The sequence below is a fragment of the Papio anubis genome, chromosome 4 (assembly GCF_008728515.1).
Source record: "Papio anubis isolate 15944 chromosome 4, Panubis1.0, whole genome shotgun sequence".
NCBI classification, from domain to species: Eukaryota; Metazoa; Chordata; class Mammalia; order Primates; family Cercopithecidae; genus Papio; species Papio anubis.
In genome coordinates, this window is record NC_044979.1 from 18,742,023 (window position 1) to 18,756,504 (window position 14,482).

At 39.6% G+C, this 14,482-nt stretch overlaps 1 protein-coding gene across 7 annotated transcripts in view; it reads right to left on the reverse strand.

The window, feature by feature from the left end:
• The window catches only part of TBXAS1 (thromboxane A synthase 1), a 213,263-nt gene that overhangs the window by 129,206 nt on the left and 69,575 nt on the right, over positions 1-14,482 (reverse strand). For 6 of the 7 annotated variants that reach the window (XM_031665111.1, XM_031665112.1, XM_021936332.2 and 3 more), the window contains exon 4: positions 1,924-2,020. The exons of the other annotated variant lie outside the window; for it this stretch is intronic. In XM_031665111.1, the coding sequence (XP_031520971.1) occupies positions 1,924-2,020 (97 nt within the window). The remainder of the gene's footprint in view (positions 1-1,923; positions 2,021-14,482) is intronic. 7 annotated transcript variants of the gene reach the window in all.

Genomic DNA, 14,482 nt, shown 5'->3' on the forward strand with positions numbered 1-14,482 from the left:
TTTGAGCAAGGAGATAGCAACGCAGTGTTTGGGAAAGAGAATCTAGAGACAGCAGAGAAGCAGTTAAACTTCTGCAATTCCTTCGGCCATCCTGAAGGGATGGAGGTAGCAGGCCAGCCACCCCCACTCCAGGCCACATCCCTCTAGAGGTCACATGATGTCTGGAGTTGGGCATGATGCTCTGGGGCTGGAAGAAGATGAGCATATTTTGGGTGAGTGGCCAATTACTCCATTCAACCTTGACATCCAGAAATGTCACTGAGGCAGCTGTGACAGCTGTGGCAGTAAAAAGAGCTCTAGACTTAAGTTGAGAGATGGCACATGAATCCCTGCTCTTCCTCGTGGTAAGCCATGTTACCAGGGTTGATCATTTAGCCTCTCTGAACCTTAGTTTCTTTGTCTATAAAATAGAGATTATAACTGTACCCATCTCATAAGTTCTTGTGATGACAAGGACACACTCTGGATGGCTCACCTAGTTCGGAACACAGGAAAGGGGACTCTCTCTAATTTCTTTAAGACTCAGCCCCAAACGCCTCCCACCCAATAAGCTTTCCTCTGTCCGCATCCTGGTGGCCTGGGCTCCCCACCTCAGGAGCACTCACCACACTGCATTGTACTGGTCCCCTTCCTTGTCTGCCTCCCTCACTAAAGCGAGAGTTCCTCGAGGGACACTGTCTCTTTACAGTCGGCACCTACACAGTGCCTGGCATACGGCAGGTATGCAAAACTTTGCCCAATAATCAACAAAAGAATGAATACATTACTTACTTCCCTAAAAAAATGAAAAGTGAGGTCTAATGGGACCCCCAAAAATGGCTGGCATGGTGATTCTCTGAATTCTCACAAACATGTTTATTAATTCACTTTAGACTTTTTCCAAGAATCAACATAAAGTTTACAGGTCTTCTCTGCTAGAATGCCTATCTCCTTATTTTTGGAAAATGGATAGCACTGATACCCATCATTTTTTCATTCTTTATTTCATTTATTTATTTATTTAAGTTTTTTGAGACAGGGTCTCTGTCACCCAGGCTGGAGTGCAGTGGTGCGATCTCAGTTCACCAGAGCCTCCCACTCCCAGCCTCTCAGATTCAAGCATTCAAGCAATTCTCACGTCTCAGCCTCCCAGGTAGCTGGGACTACAGATGTGTGCCACCACACCCGGCTAATTTTTGTAATTTTCTAGAGACAGGGTTTCATCAAGTGGGCCAGGCTGGTCTCAAACTCCTGAATCCAAGCAATCCACTCACCTTGGCTTCCCAAAGTGTGGGGACTACAGGTATGAGCCACCGTGCCTGGCCTGATCGCTGCCATTTTCCGTCACTTCTTCCATCCTTTGGGATTTCTCATCAAAGATAAGTAGTAGGACATTTACTTTCCAAAAACAAAGGGATATGTACATGCATGTAGGCTGGAAACTTGAACTAATATAAAGGAGCCCTCTTAAAGCTTCCTTCTCTTACTGGGGGACAAATTTCTTTCCTAATTTGCTTGTCTTCCCTTTCCAGCCTTAGTACTCTTATTCTTTCTGGGAAAGATGTAAGTGCAAGAACCTCAAAATTTTGCTTTCCAACTGATATTTATTAGCCCAGCTCATTCTCCGTCAGTCACTTGCCCTCTGGATTCCCCCAGCTTTGAACCCAGCTTTAGAAAACCCTCTTGGTTTTAGCATTTTTAACAGCCTCAGCTTCCCTTGAGCTTTAGCTTTCTTGAAGCATTTCTTACATGTAAATGCTACTCTTTTGTACCAGTCCCACAGATCTCTTTTGAAAAACCGAGTTCACTGAGGAGCTTAGTTTTGAGTGGAACTGACATAAACCTGATCAGAGGCCTGATTGCATCCCCGTTGGATCTGACATGCAATGCCTCCATCTGAGAACGATTCTCCATCCATCTATACGCAGAAAGAAAACTACGTACCATTCTGTTGGTAAAGTTACTGAAGTTCTCAACCAACACCTGCTTGATCATGTCTGGCTCAGAAATAACAATAAACATCCGACGACCAAGATAGTACCTGGGAGGAATAAAAAATGCATTAAAATGTGTTGCATTTACCCATTTCTCCTTTCCAAAAAAGAATTCACAGTGGCTTACAATGAGGGATAAAAGATAATCAGGAAGTAAAGGTATGGAGGTCAGGAAGTGAAGTATGTTCTGATCATAAGCAACCATACAGCTGTGATGATCTAACATCAAATTTCTTTCCATCAGCACTCATGGAATGCTACCTTCCACTGGTCCCTGGAGACTCTGGGTTGAATAAGATACACTCCCTGCCCCAAGGAGCTTATTACAGCCTAATAGGAAAGACAGAGCTATACATGTAAATGCAATAATAAGGGGTTCATAAGATCCAGTAGTAAGACAAAGAAGGAACATGGAAGAGGTCGGTGTTATCCATATTTCCCCAAAACGGAAAGATAGGAATTCTAGCAAGAGAAGAGCAATAACCTTTATACTGATTCTCAGAAGAAGTCTAAAGTGAACTAATAAACAGACGCTTGTGAGGAAAGATTAAACCTGTTTGGGAAGAACTGAATATCTGGTCACCACACTTACATATAAAGGAGCTCAACAGGTACTTTTTAATATTTTATTTTTATTTTTGTGATGGAGTCTTGCTCTTTTGTCCAGGCTGTACTGCAGTGGTGCTATCTCAGCTCACCGCAACCTCTACCTCCCAGGTTCAAGCGATTCTCCAGCCTCAGCCTCCTGAGTAGCTGGGATTACAGGTGCCCATCACCATGCCCAGCTAAGTTTTGTATTTTTAGTAGAGACAGGGTTTCACCTTGTTGGCTGGGCTGGTCTTGAACTCCTGACCTCAAGTCATCCACCCACCTCGGCCTCCCAAAGTGCTGGGATTACAGGCATGAATCTCCATGCCCAGCCCTCAACAGATGCTTAATGATATTAATGAAAATATGGACGAAAGGCTCAGCCAGTCAACTGGTGGCATGAACTCTAACTGGAGATAGTGCGTAAATACACGTCATATTATACTTACGAAAGTACCGGGGGCACAAAAGCAAATCAAGACCCAGTCACAGTTTCCAAGGGTCTGACCATCTGACAGGAGAGATAATTAGGCAATTAACATATAGTGTGATGTTCTGGCAGGCATGAGTGACCCCGGAGGCACACCCAACTTAATGCTTGGAGAAGAGAGAGTGAAGGCTTCCCAGAGTTGGTGCTTCCCAAGCTGAGTTCTGGAAGATGAGCAAGAGTTAGTCCAGGAAGAAGGGGTGACAAAGGAGGTGAGGCTGTGCTGGCTGGAGGAATCGGCTAGAGCAGTTGAGCCAGGGACAGGCCTGCTTGGGGGAACCATGAGTGCCCGACTACCAACTGTGCAAAGCAAGCCAGAGTGATGACAAGCGGCCCACTGTGTAATGACATGTTTTCAGTGTATGAAATTATACTTTCAGGGATGTAATTTGATCACTGGTGTATCCAGCTCAGAGCAGTAAGGAACAGATTTTAAAGAGGAAAGTCACACTGAAAAGCAGCCAATTTTCCTCTGGCACTTATTTACCAAGAACTTTTCATAAACCCAAATTACATTAATTGTTTTAAACTCTTCTCCTTCTCATTGACTATGGAAAACAATAAAAATATTTGTCTGGCACATATTAGGCACTTGGAAAATATTTACCTGAGTCATCGTATTTTCCAAAATTGTCAGGAAAATCTTTGGGAAACAGGAATTCAACAGATGTGGTACAAAGAAAGACAAGAAAACTACCTAGCTTTTGTGTTTGTTTGTTTGTTTTTACTGATTTTAACCAAGAAAACCAAAAACAACTCAATAAGGCCATAAACCAATGCTTTTATAAAATTTGTGGTGAGAGTCATGGAGTCTTTTGAGAATCTAATGAAAACTGTGGACACTTACAGCATTCTGTATACAATTTAAGAAGTCCTTGGATCTCTCAACCCCACTCCAGAGCAATGTTTCTCAAATATACAATGTGCTTAAAAGTCACCTTGGCTTGAAGAAATAACAGCTGAAAATTTCTGAATTTTGCAAAAGACATAAACCTACATATTCAAGAAGCTGAGTGAATCTCAACTGAGATGAACCCAAGGAAATCCATGCCAAGATACATCATAGTTAAACTTCTGAAAACTAAAAAAGAAAGAAAAACATCGTGAAAGCAACTGGAGAGAAATAATGTATTATCTGTAGGGAACACCAGTTCAAAGGACAGCAGGTTTTTCGTTTTTTTTTAAATCAGGAACCATGGAAGCCAGAAGGAAGTGGTACATTTTTCAAGTACTGAAAGGAAATAATTATCAATCACAAGTCATCTATTTGGTGAAAGTATCCTTCAGGAGAAAAGTGGAAATAATGGCATTCTCTGATGAAGGAAAACTAAGAGATTTTGTCACTAACATATTTACCCTTAAAGAATGGCTGAAGGATGTTCTCCAAACAGAAAGGAAAGGGAGATGATAACAGAAGAAAGTTTGGAACTTCAGAAAGGAAAGAAGGACAATGAAATGGATAAAAGTAATAGACTATCCTTCTCAGGAGTCTCTTAAGTCATACTTGATGGTTGAAGCAAAAATTACACTACCATATGATGTGGTACTCAATGTACTTAGGGGATATACTTAAGACAATTATATTTAAAAAATAAGGAGGCTAAAGGGACCAAAATGGAAGTAAGATTTCTACATATCACTCAAAATGATAAGGCATTCATACTCATAGATTGTGATAAATTATATATGTGTATTTACACAAGAACTAAGAAAAACTATTTAAAAATTATAATAAGCTAAAATGGAATTTTGAAAAATGTTCAAGTTATCCACAAAAAGGTAAGAAAAATGAAACAAGGAGCAGAAGGAATAAAAGAGAACAAATACACTACTATAATGGTGAATATAATGTAATACCTAGATAACAATATATCAAAATGTGTGGCTGCAGCTAAAGCAATGTGGAGAGAGAAATTGATAGCACTAAATGCTACTTTAGAAAAGAGGAAAGATCTTAAATGAATAATCTATGTTCCTATCTCAAGAAACTAGAAAAAGAACAACAAAGAACCTTATCAAGCACAGGGAAGGAAATAATTAAAAAACAAGTGCAGAACTCTATGAACCTGAAAACAAAAACCATAGAAAAATTAATGAACAAAAAACTGGTTCTTTGAAAAATATCGATAAAATGGATAAACCTCGAGCAAGACTAACAAAGATAAAAGAGAGAAGACAAAAAACACCAACATCAGGAATGAAATGGGATATCACTACAAATACTGCAGCTATTAAAAGGATAAGGGACTACTACAAACAACTTTAGACTAATATATTTTAAAACTAGAAAGAAATTGACCAATTCTATGAAAATCATAAACTACTAAAGCTCAACCAAGATGAAGTGGGCAATCTGAATAAATACAACCACAAACAGTTAATAATTTTAATTAAATTTCAGAATTTAATTATTTGTATTTTTTATTTGAATTCATAATTTAAAATTTCCTGAAAAACACATCTCCAGGCCAGGATGGTTTCAATGGAGAATTCTACCAAATATTACAAGAAGAATGAACACTAATTTTACAATATCTTCCAGAAGATAAAAGAGGAGGGAACACTTCACAACTCAATTTATGAGGACAGGTTTACTCTGATACCGGAACCAGCCAAAGATAGTACAAGAAAACTATAGACCAGTATTCTTCATGAGCTTAAACACAAAAATCTTCAACAAATCAAATCTAGCACTATATAAAAAGACTTATATACCAAAACCAAGTAGTATTTATTCTAGGCGTCCAAGGCTGATTCAGTATTTTCAAATCAATCAATGTAATTCACCATATTAATTGCCTGAAAAATAAAAAATTATGTGATTATATCAGTTGACATGAGAAAGCATTGACAAAATCCAGCACTTGTTCATGATAAAAACTCTCAGGAATAGAGAGGAGTTCCTCAACTTGATAAAGGGCAACTACAAAAACCTTACAGCTAACATCATACTTCATGTGAAAGACTGAATGCTTTTCCTTAAGATGGGGAACAAGGCAAGAATGTCTTCTTTCACTACTCTTATTTGACATAGTATTGGAAGTTCTAGCCAGTGCAATAAGGCAAGAAAAATAAATGAAAAGCATATAGACTGAAAAGGAATAAATAAAATTGTCCCTATTTTGAGATGACATGATATCTACAGAGAAAATACTAAGAAATTTAAAAACAATCTTAGAACTAATAAGTGAGTTCAGCAAGGTTGCAGGATTCCAGATCAACATACAAAAACAAAAACAAAAACAAAATCAATAGCATTTCTATATGCTAACAATGAACATGTGTCAACCAAATGAAAACACAATGCCATTTACAATGTTGATGACAGAAATAAAAGAAGACCTAAGTAAGTGGAGAAACATATCATGTTCATGGATTGGAAGACTCCACAATGTAAAGATATCAATTCTCCCAAAACCGGCATATCAGTTTAATGTAATTCCAATCAAAGTCTCAGCAAGAATATTTGTAGGCGTAGACAAACTTGTTCCAAAACTTATATGGAAAGGCAAACAACTTCAAATAACTAAATCAATTTTGAAAAAAGAATAAAGTGGGAGGAATCAGTCTACTAGATCCCAGGACTTGGCTATAGTCGTCAAGACTGTGTGGCATTGGCAGAAAGACAAACACATAGATCAATGGGACAAAATATAGAACCCAGAAGTAGACCCACATATATATGCTCAACTGATAATTTTGATAAAGATACAAAAGCAATTCAGTGCAGGAAGGGTAGGTTTTTCAACAAAAGATGCTAGAGTAGGCTGGGCACTCTAGCATAGTGGATCATGCCTGTAATCCCAGCACTTTGGGAGGCTGAGGCAGGTGGATAACTTGAGGTCAGGAGTTTGAGACCATCCTGACCAACATGGTAAACCCCATCTCTACTAAAAATACAAGTAACTATCCGGGCATGGTGGCACATGCCTATAGTCCCAGCTATTCGGGAGGCTGAGGCAGGAGAATTGCTTGAACCCGGGAGGTGGAGGTTGCAGTGAGCCAAGATCAAGCCACTGCATTACAGACTGGGAGACAGAGTGAGACTCTGTCTGGAAAAAAAAAAAAAAAAAAAAAAAGACTCTAGATCAATTGACATCCATAGGCAAAATATGAACCTCACACCTTATGCAAAAAATGAACTCAAAATGGCCTACAGACTTAAATGTAGAATATGAAACTATAAAACTTTTAGAACAGTAAAAAAAAATCTTTGAAATTTAGAGCTTGGCAAAAAGTTCTTAGATTTGACACTAAAACATAATCCATAAAGGATAAAAATCCAAAAGTTGAACTTGATCAAAATTAAAAAATTTTTGCCCTTTCAAAGACACTGTTAAGAAGAAGAAAAGACATGCTACAGGCTAAGAGATAATATTTGCAAACACATACCTGACAAAGGACTTGCATCTGGATTCACAACAGAATTCTACAGACATTCAAAGAAGAATTGGTACCAATACTTTTGAGACTATTCCACAAGATATAAAAAGAAGGAACCCTCCCTAACTCATTCTATGAAGCCAGCATCACCCTAAAACCAAAACCAGGAAGGGATGCAACCAGAAAAGGAAACTACAGACCGATCCCCCTGATGAACATAGATGCTAAAATCCTTAACAAAATACTAGCTAACCAAATCCAACAACATATCAAAAAGATAATCCATGAAGATCAAGTGGGTTTCATAACAAGGATGCAGGGCTGGTTTAACTTATGCAAGTCAATAAATGTGATACACCACATAAACAGAACTAAAAACAAAAATCATGTAATAATCTCAATAGATGCAGAAAAAGCATTCACAAAATCCAGCATCCCCTTATGATTAAAACTCTCAGCAAAATCGGCACACAAGGGACATACCTTAGTGTAATAAAGGCCATCTATAACAAACGCACAGCCAACATAATACTGAATGGGAAACAGTTGAAAGCATTCCCTCTGGGAACTGGAACAAGACAAGGATGCCCACTCTCACCACTCCTCTTCAACATAGTACTGGAAGTCCTAGCCAGAACAATCAGACAAGAGAAAGAAAGAAAGGGCATCCCTATCATTAAAGAGGAAGTCAAACTGTCACTGCTGACAACGCAGTCATTTACCTTGAAAACCCTAAGGACTCCTCCAGAAAACTCCTGGAACTGATAAAATAATTCAGCAAAGTTTCCAGATACAAGATTAGTGTACACAAATCAGTAGCTCTTCTATACACCAACAACAACCAAGCGGAGAATCAAATCAAGAACTCAACCCCTTTTACAGTAGCTGCAAAAAAATAAAAATAGGAATATACCTAACCAAGGAGTCGAAAGAACTCGACAAGGAAAACTACAAAACGCTGCTGAAAGAAATCATAGATGAAACAAACAAATGAAAACACATCCCATGCTCATGGATAGGTCAAATCAATATTGTGAAAATGATCATACTGCCAAAGCAATCTACAAATTCAATGCAATCCCCATCAAAATACCACCATCATCCTTCACAGAATTAGAAAAAAGAATTCTAAAATTCATATGGAACCAAAAAAGAGCCTGCATAGCCAAAGCAAGACTAAGCAAAAAGAACAAATCTGGAGGTATCACACTACCTGATTTCAAACTATACTATAAGGCCATAGTAACCAAAACAGTGTGATACTGGTATAAAAATAGGCATATAGACCAATGGAAGAGAACAGAGAACCCAGAAATAAACTCAAATACTTGCAACCAACTGATTTTCGACAAAGCAGACAAAAACATAAAGTGGGGAAAGGACACCCTTTTCAATAAATGGTGCTGGGATAATTGGCCAGCCACACGTAGGAGAATAAAACTGGATCCTCATCTCTCATATAAAAATCAACTCAAGATGGATTAAAGACTTAAACCTAAGACGTGAAACTTTAAAAATTCTAGAAGATAAAATTAGAAAAACCTTTCTAGACATTGGGTTAGGCAAGGACTTCATGACTAAGAACCTGAAAGCAAATGCAACAAAACAAAGATAAATAGCTGGAACCTAATTAAACTAAAGAGCTTTTGCACGGTAAAAGGAACAGTCAACAGAGTAAACAGACAACCCACAGAGTAGGAGAAAATCTTCACAATCTATACATCTGACAAAGGACTAATATCCAGAATCTACAATGAACTCAAACAAATCAGTAAGAAAAAAACAAACAATCCCATCAAAAAGTGGGCTAAGGACCTGAATAGACAATTCTCAAAAGAAGATACACAAATGGCCAATAAACAAATGAAAAAATGCTCAACATCACTGATGATCAGGGAAATGCAAATCAAAACCGCAATGTGATACCACCTTACTCCTGCAAGAATGGCCATAATCAAATAATAATAATGATAAAAACAGTAGATGTTGGCATGGATGGGGTGATCAGGGAGCACTTCTACCCTGGTGGTAGGAATGTAAACTAGTACAGCCACTACTGAAAACAGTTTGGAGATTCCTTAAAGAACTAAAAGTAGGCCGGGCACGGTGGCTCAAGCCTGTAATCCCAGCACTTTGGGAGGCCGAGACGGGCGGATCACGAGTTCAGGAGATCGAGACCATCCTGGCTAACACGGTGAAACCCTGTCTCTACTAAAATACAAAAAAAATTAGCCGGGCGAGGTGGCGGGCGCCTGTACTCCCAGCCACTCGGGAGGCTGAGGCAGGAGAGAGGCAGGAGAATGGCGTGAACCTGGGAGGTGGGGCTTGCAGTGAGCTGAGATCCGGCCACTGCACTCCAGCCTGGGCAACAGAGCCAGACTCCATCTCAAAAAAAAAAAAAAAAAAAAAAAAGAACTAAAAGTAGAACTACCATTTGATCCAGCAATCCCACTACTGGGTATCTATCCAGAGGAAAAGAAGTCATTATTCAAAAAAGATACTTTCATGGCATGTTCATAGCAGCACAACTCACAATTGCAAAATCATGGAACCAACCCAAATGTCCATCAATCAACGAGTGGATAAAGAAACTGTGGTATATATGCATGGTGGAATACTATGCAGCCATAAAAAGGAATAACGTAACAGCATTTGCAGTGACTTGGATGAGATTGGACAGTATTATTCTGAGTGAAGTAATTCAGGAATGGGAAACCAAACATCATATGTTCTCACTGATATGTGGGAACTAAGCTATGAGGACCAAAGGCATAAGAATGATACAATGGACTTTGGGGACTTGAGGGTGGGGAGAGTGGGAGGGGGGCAAGGGATAAAAGACACAAATATGGTACAGTGTATACTGCTCAGGTGATGGGTACACCAAAATCTCAGAAATCACCACTAAAGAACTTACTCACGTAACCAAATACCACCTGTACCCCCAATAACTTATGGAAAAATAAAATAAAATAAAATAGAAAATGGGCAAAAGACATGAACAGACATTTCACTAAAGAGGATATACAGATGCCAAGTAAACACATGAAAAGATGTTTAACATTATTAGCCATTGGTGAAGTTCAAATTAAAACCACAATGAAATATCATTTCACATCTATCAGAAAGGCTAAAATTAAAAAAAAAAATGATAACATCAAAGGCTGGTGAACATGTGGAGAAAGTGGATCATTTATAAGTTGTTGATGTGAAGGTAAAACCATAAAGCCACTTTGGCGATTTCTTATAAAACTAACCATGTACTTATGATGTGACCCAGCAATTGCACTCTTGAACATCTGTCCCAGAGACATGAAAACTTACATGCACAGAAAACATGTACATGAATGTTTACAGCAGCTTTGTTTGTAATAGGCAAAAACTGAAAACAATTCAAATGTTCTTCAGTGGGTATATGGGTAAACCAACTGTAGTACATCTATACAAGGGAGTACTATGCAGCAATTTAAAAAGAACAAGCTATTGTTACATGCAAAAATTTGGATGAATCTCAAGGAATTTTGTGACTGAAAAACAAATCTAATGAGATTACATGCTGTATGATTCTGTTTACATAACATTCCTGAAATAAAATTATAGAGATGGAGAACACATTAGTGGTTGCCAGTGGTTAGGGATGGGGGTGGTGATGGGTGCGTGTGGCTATATGGGGTAGCTCTAGAAAGCCTATGGTCATAGGATAGTCTTTCTCTTGGCTGTGGTGGGAGTTACACACATCTACACAGGTGATAAAATTGCATAGAACTACACACACACACACACACACGAGTGCATATAAATCTGGGAAAATTATGATAAGCACTGTGGGTTGTACCAAGGTCATTCTCCTGGTTTCGATAATGTACTATAGTTATACAAGAGGTTACCATTGGGGGAAGCTGGGTAATGGGAACATAGGACTTCCCTGTACATATTTTTTTCAACTTCCTGTCCATCTATAATTATTTCAAAATTTAAAAATTTTTTTAAAAAATCACTGGGGAGCTTAATCAACTCTAAATTCACAGCCCCGCTCCCCACCAAGACTAATCTAGCAGGCCTGGGTAGGGCCCAGGAATCTGCATTTTAACCAGCTCTCAGATTCTGATGCAAGAGGATTCCTTCCACACTCTGAGAAATGCTGTCCTAGGGCCATGGTTTCCAGCCTTGAGGGCTTGTCAAAACCAGCTGTAGAGTATTCAGAAATAATAATGCCTGGCCCTATCCAGACCTACCAGACCAGAGTCTCTGGGGTGGGACCCAGGCACCTCCTATTTTAATAAGCTCCCAGGGGATCCTGATGCGCTTGACTGTAACCAGATTGTGGACCCAATTTGATTGGGTAAAAATCTGCTCTATATTTAACCAAAGTTCACACCCATTCTCATTTCCCTAAATTCTTAGATCTAAAAGGAAAGCAATTACATTGTAGGGCACACACATCTTTTGGTAATATATTTGTATTGATTTAGTTATTATCAAAATAATCTTACACATAATCTAGATTTTTTAAAGAAATAAAATAATACTTCTACTTTCAAATGAAAGTTGTCCTTCCAAGTAGTCACCTTGGGAGTCTTCTTGCTTTTTTTTTTTTGTAGTAATATTGCTAATGCTAAAAACAATTTTGCAACAATTCCTTTAGAATGGTTTCAGAGCTGGTTTATGAATCTCGTGAGAAAACTGGTCCCATTTTAGATGTAAATTGTGTAATCTTGTGAATTTATATTTATAAAAATGCTCATCTATAGTTTGAGGAGCTCCTGAAAAGACCTTGAATAGAGAAAAAATGTAAAGGAAGTGTGTCTTAGGCACACATAGCTTTCCTTTTGGGTGCCTGGGATGGTTCCCCTGTTTTTGTCTGCCCACTACGTCCTGGGGAACCACCCCCTGCATTCCATGCAGTTCTGAAGGAGCTCTCAGTGATAGAACCCTGCCCCTCTGGTCATGGGGGTGGGCTCACTACCCAGGCATGGCCAATCCTAGTATCTCATCTCCTTGGCAACAATGACTGGTCCAAGGAGTGGACGCATGACCCACTCCAGGCCAGTATGGATCCTTCATTGGGATTTCTACATGGATGCTGGGGTGAAAAGCTCTGACTTTCTCCTGGAGCTGCTAAACTGAGAATATATTAATCTAGGGCTGATGGTGGCCATTTTTCTACCACATGGAGAGAGCCTGTCTGCAGAAGGAGCTGATAGAGACCAGCAGAGATTTCAGATAGACAGCCTGCCACAAAGCACAAGATAGAGTCCAAACTTTCCTCCTGCAGCTCTTCATTCCATCCTCCTAGCCTACATTAGTTAGTTTGTGCTAAAGTTAGTGTTGGGTTTCCCATAATTTGAAATCAGGAAGTCCTAACTAGTATGGTGCCCCTTTTTCTTCTTAACCTTGTGAATTCCCAGTGCCATTCTGCCTCTCAAAGCTTGCTTCCCTAGAAGGGCCCGATCTTGGTATTGCACAATGGTATGAATGTGAGGCAGTGTCTTCCTGCTCCCTGAGATGGCATGGGTCCTAGAGATCAACACGCAACAGAGTTTAGCAGGTGGGATCCGGGGTCATCCAGCCATACCACTCACACAGAAATCTGTTCCAGGCGCAAACTTCTGAAACTCTCTGGGCCATGGCTGAAATATGGGAGTGAAAACTAAGTTATCTCTGTAGTTTACAGTAACTGTAAATCCTATAATTCCTACAAACTCGAAAGGAAATTAAAATATGGGGTATTTGAATTTCCTATAGGGTGCAAAGAAACTTCTCATACTAGTGAAATATTTGCAGAGGTTGTAGTTTCTTCTCAAACCTTTGAGATTAACAACAACAATCATGAGCATTTATTCTGAGTGTTTACTATTGACCAGGCTTCATTCTAAGTGCATTACATTTATTTCCTCATGTAATTCTCATAGAAAATGGATGATGCCATTATTTTATCCACTTTTCAGGAGAAAGAAACAGACTTAGAGAGGCAAAGTCACTTGCCCAAGACAGGGACTTGATTCCAGCCCAGGTCCTTGGTGGTGAGCATGCTGTCACCTATTCCAGTGGCTGCTTTACCTCGGGTGGCCTATCTTTGAACCCGCTCCAGTGCTGGGTAGGTGTGCAAGGGAAAGCGGGCAGGCTCCCAGCTGTGCAGAATGTGGCTTTTAAAGGTGCAGATTTAGAGCATATTCTTGCTTAATGGACCAGAAAACCCCCAGCCCAATTAAGGAGGTAAGGCCTTGGTTCGCTCTAATCCAAACTTACATATAGACTCCTTTCCGGGCAAGAAATTCTTAACCAGTTATTCATCTATACTTAGCTATGCAATTAAGAATTCACTTATTCAACTCCAAAGCACCTGGTTGAAGAGAAAACGTAGGCAAATCAGTGAAGTATTGTGTAGACAAAAATAACCACTTGTTTGACTTGTTTAATTAGTGGTTTTCTCTCTTTTTTTAAACTGACCAGTCAGTTAAACCAAAATAGTTCACAGCCGCCTTCTGGGAACTTAAGTAGAATAGGCTGTTGGGATTAGCCTGGGGGCTGCCTGGCCTCCTTCCAGAAGGCCTGCTCCTGTCAGGGTGACTGAGCTATAGACTGTTCTTGGTGGTGGTGGGCAGGGGGTCACCTACAGGCACCGACATGAAAAAATGTCCAGATGACACAGCCGAATGGAAAAGCACATAGTAAAAGAGTATGGGGAGCTCTGTTAATAAATAATAGTCCGTCTTTCTATAACCTAGTCCCTTCAGAAAGCATTTACTGAGCACATACTCTGTGTCGGGCCCCCGGCTCACGGGGCATAGATCTGGAGCGGGAAATTATGGGGCCCTTGTCCTTTTCATCTTATCTATTTCTTGAATGTTCAGTGTTTTATAATGAGTGTATGTGACTTCTACAATGAAAAAAAAACGAGAGAGGGAGAATTTGCCACTGGATCGGTCCCTCGAGACTGTCAGAGGCAGAGTGGCGGTTGGCAGTGCCGCAGTTGCAGGTGTTAGAGAGTCTTAGGAACTTGGGCTCAAGGCCTGGTCCTGTAATTTAACAGCTGTATCACCTTGAGCAC